The 4,505-nt window shown below is 51.8% G+C and overlaps 1 protein-coding gene across 1 annotated transcript; it reads right to left on the bottom strand.

The window, feature by feature from the left end:
- Positions 1–221: 221 nt before the first annotated feature.
- On the bottom strand, positions 222–605 carry LOC136460309 (uncharacterized mitochondrial protein AtMg00820-like). The gene has a single exon (XM_066460061.1). It carries the CDS (start codon positions 603–605, stop codon positions 222–224), a length of 384 nt encoding a protein of 127 aa, XP_066316158.1.
- Between the last annotated feature and the right edge of the window lie 3,900 nt (positions 606–4,505).

Raw genomic sequence — 4,505 nt, 5'->3', positions numbered from 1 at the left:
TGTGTAGGGTTGAATCCGATGGAGCCAAGGAACAATGTGAGTCATTTGTACCAGGCTTAGGGCGCCTACTTGAGGCCGTAGAGGCTCTTGGAAAGACGGCAAACTGAATCCTTGTGCGTCGCATCGATGAAGCCCGCTGGTTGTGGTGCGTGCACTTGTTCATCGAGGATGCCATGAAGAAAAGCATTGTTGACGTCGAGTTGGTGGACAGGCCACCTACGCTAGGCTGTGAGGGTGAGCACCATGCGCGCCATAGCCGCCATGATGATGGGGCTATACGTGTCACCATAGTCGATGCCGATGCATTGCGTGAACCCACAAACCACCCATCTTGCCTTGTAGCGGTCGAAGGTGCTGTCCTCCTTGTACTTGTGATGAAAGATCCATTTGCCGCTGACCATGTGGGTGCTAGGAGGCCGAGGAATGAGCTCCCATGTATTATTGTCGAACAGTGCATCAAACTCTAATTGCATTGCTGAATGCCAATTAGGGTCCTTGAGAGCCTGGTTCACCGTGCACAGGATTGGAGAAATCGTCGCCGTTGTAGCAGTAGCAGCGTATCGTGGGTTCGGTTTGAACATCCCCACACATGCCCTGGTGACCATCAGGTGAGGCGTGGTGGCGACATTGACGTCTGGAGTCGAGATGGTGGTGTAGGTGTGCCCAATGTTGATGTAGGCAATGCAAAGGAGCGATCTGTGAATGGCGAGGCTAATGCGGGTGTGGAGGATGAGGGTGAGGCAGGCGCGCACGGTGCGTGCCGACCGTGTGTGGCATGTGGCGGAGGTGGATCGGTCCCTGGTGACTAGGGCAGAAGGAATGGATCAGCCGAGACCAGGTCAGGGTGCCAGGGATCATAGGCGTAGGATGGTGGTGTCGCTGTCACCACGCCGAAACGGAAGGGAAATAATGTTTTGTCAAAGTAAACATGCCATGAGGTGTGCACTTTCCGCATCAACAAGTTGTAGCAGCGATATCCTCTATGATCCTGCGAGTAACCAATGAAGACACAAGCCACAGAGCTAGGAGATAATTTGTTAGGGCTTGTGGAGGTTGTGTTTGGGTAACATAGGTAACCAAAGACCCGTAGGAGCGTGTATTCAGGATCAGTGTTGAAGAGTAGAGAGAAAGGGGTGGATAGTGATCTTGGCTTGTAATGTTTTCAGTTTAGCAGGAAGGTGGAGGTCCGCAATGCCTCGACCTAGAACGCAGGTGGGAGCATGGTGTGCAGTAGGAGAGTGCGAACGTCGTCATTCAACGTATGCAGGATGCATTTAGCCTTGCCATTTTGTTGGGATGTATACGGGCAAGAGAGGCGAAAGACGATGCCATTGTCTAAGTAGAATTTGCGGAGAATGGTGTTTTCAAATTCTCGGCTATTGTCAGTCTAAAATGCCTGAATGGGACGAGCGAACTGTGTGTGGATGAGAGCATGAAATGATATGATGGTTTAGGCAACGTTAGACTTGTGCCGAAGGTGAACGTCCACACAAAGTATGTAAAGTCATCAAGAAGCACAATATAGTACTGGAATCCACTGAAACTTGAAACAGGTGAGCTCCAGACATCGCAATGCACTAAATGAAATGGAGCATCAGTTTTGTGCTAAGATGAAGTAAATGGCAGCCTCACATGTTTGCCAACTCGGCAGGCATGACATGTTTGTGAAAGATCCTAATTACAAGTGAATTGAAAAGATTATAAAAGGCGATGGAATGACTCTTTGCCGGGGTGGCCGAGCTGTTGATGCCAAAGATCTACAGAGATGACGGTGAGGCAGTGTGTGGAGGAGCTTGTCGGTGGCTGGAGATGATAGAGATCGTCGATGCTGTCACTACGGAGGATCACCGCCTGCGTGTGTCGATCCTTGATAGAGAAACCTGGATTATCAAATTCAACGTTGACAGGATTATCACGAGTGAGGGCATGGATGAAATTAAGTTCTTGATTAGTGAAGGCGAAACAAGAACATTGTTGAGAGAGAGATGATGAGAGGAGGTGGGTATGGATGTTGAACCAGTGTGAGTAATGGGTAGGGAGGTGACATTACAGACAATGATCCATGTAGAGGAGGAATTTGGAGCGAGGGAAGAGAGATTATGTAAGAGACCAGTAGGGAGGGGCCCTAGGGGGTGGGGGCTAGGGTCGGGGAGGGAGTTGTGGGTGGTGGTGTAGGGTGAGGGCGTCTACGCTAGGGCATGAGAGAGGGAAAGGGACGGCGTAGGAAGGAGGGAGAGGGGAAGGGGAGATAAAACTTGAGGCAATCCTTTCTTGATTCCAATTATTACATAGCCCCTCTACATATAGTCCTAGGTAGACTTGCATCTTAAGTAATCTAATGTGGGAAGTCCTTATAGATATGGACTCCTTCCTATCTTAGCTAAGCCCTTTCCTATTGGAGATCCTCCAGATATGGATAGTGGAGCAGCGGGGATCTGCCCTTGCTTGTGCGCGCCTCCCCTAGGTGGTGCTACTGCTGCTGCCATCGGCGACAGCCCTCCTGGCTTCGCTGCTCCTATTGGCGCCTAGGCCATGTGGGCCTAGGGCCCTTATCTGGCGTATGACATCACTCTCTCCTTCTTTGATCAGCGCGTCCTCATGCTGAATCATCGTCCAATCATTGACCGCCTCTGGTGGTGATCTAGCCTCCCAAGGTAGCTATGCAATTTGAACTATCATGTGGCCCAAGGTGTCATTGAAGTCGTTGGTGGTGATGTGGTAGTTGGAGAACTGGAAGCGGTAGCTGCACAAGGCAAAATAGCCAGAGATGTGGTAGATGTCATTTCCCAAGCCTTCAAGTGGTTCATGGGTGGAGCGAGCAGCATAGATGGTGGAGCCGGAGAACATTCCTAGGAAGTGTAGTGTCTGCATCTCCTATGGAGGTCATGGAAGCAAGTGCACCTGACCGGCATCAACTTGTCCCCTTATGCGCCGGCACAATGCTATGGCGACGATGGTCAGTGGTGTCGTGGTGAAGTGTTGTAGCATGCCGAAGAGGAGGTTGTCGATGTCGTAGTTTACTGGAGAGATCAGCGAAGTGGCATCGGTGTATTGCCTACCGATGTAGGTGTCCGCGATGGAGAGGAACTGTTAGCCGTTGTTCTCAAAGAAGAGGATCGTTGCCGACGGAAGCATGCATTGTGGCCATGCCTCGAGTAGTAGAATGCTCGAGAGGAAAGCTTGTATTGTTGAGGAAGATGCCGCTGTGTGGAGACTGATGGCTAGGAGGTGTGGAGCTAAAATTCTGAATGACTCGAGCAGGTCCTGTAACAGAGGTGAAGTTACCAGGATGTAGTATCGTTCGTTGTAGCGGACGATGCCATGTTGGAGGGACCAGGCTGGTGCTACCGCCTGGAGTTCGATGGTGGCTGAGATGATCTGAAGTTCGCGCTCATCTAAAGTGGTGAGGTGAAGTTGAGTGAGAATCCCTAGGTCCGGCTCGATGCAGGAAGCCACTCTGTTGCCAGCTAGTGGAATCGATGTCGCGGCCGTAGCGAAAAGCTGGAGTGGAGATGCGTTGGTCGATTTGGTGGTGGAGATGTCGGTGTGACCCCTTGGCGTGGTGTCGGAGGGGTTGTCACCGATAGAGGCGAATTGCCCCATCTTGGAGGGTCCAAATGTCGGGGTCTCCAGGGTGCGGGCGAGGTCGATGGCCGTCTCCATGGAGCGAGGATGGTGCCGCACAACCGCCTCTCGGAGTGTATGCTGAAGGCCATTGACGAAGAGGCTGACTTGGTGTTGTTCGCTGGAGATGCCGACGTGCAGAGTGTAGGCGATGAAGTTGTTGATGTAGTCATTCATGTAGCCAGTATGACAAAGTGGCGCGAGGTCACTGGTGGTGTCGTGGTTGGGGCTGAAGTTGTGGATAATGCTCTCGGTGAAGTACGCCCACGCTATCATGGGTGTATCCTTTGTTGCGCGCATGTACCACTAGTGTGCTTCACCCGTCAGATGAAAGGCTTCTGGTAGATGGTATATGTTGGAGATTTGCTGCATGCGTGAAAGCCATGGCCTCGAATCTGTCAAGCCATCATATGTTGGCATCATGACCTAGGTCTTGATAGGGGCATATCGTTGTTGTGGTGTAGTTGGCAGTACTGGTGGATCGACCCTTTGTACCTGTGGCTAGGTGGCCGGCTGCTGCTGTGGTGGAGCCTTCGCTTGTAGGGTAGCCGCTGGGCTGACTAGGAGCCGGTTGGATAACTGCGCTACCAATGGTGTCTCCTACTGATTGGTTGCTGAGGCATGCTGGTGGTGGTGATGGAGTCGTTGGCAGAGTAATAGTTGACGGTGTTCTCGGTAGGAGCTCTTGCTAGTGGTTGTCTTAGACTGTGACTGGCCGGATGATCAGAGGCCCTTTCAGTGGTGGGAAGAGCAGTGCCATTGGAGGCTGTGGTGATGGAGGTGCATCTAACAACAAGGTGTCGGATACTGCGAGGATGATCTCTGGGGCGCTGGAAGACTGGGGTTCATCCAACTTGTGCTTGAGATAGGATTTGCCGATG

The sequence above is a fragment of the Miscanthus floridulus genome, chromosome 6 (assembly GCF_019320115.1).
Source record: "Miscanthus floridulus cultivar M001 chromosome 6, ASM1932011v1, whole genome shotgun sequence".
Lineage (NCBI taxonomy): Eukaryota > Viridiplantae > Streptophyta > Magnoliopsida > Poales > Poaceae > Miscanthus > Miscanthus floridulus.
Note: the sequence above shows the minus strand (reverse complement) of the source record. Positions and strands in the feature narration are given on the sequence as shown.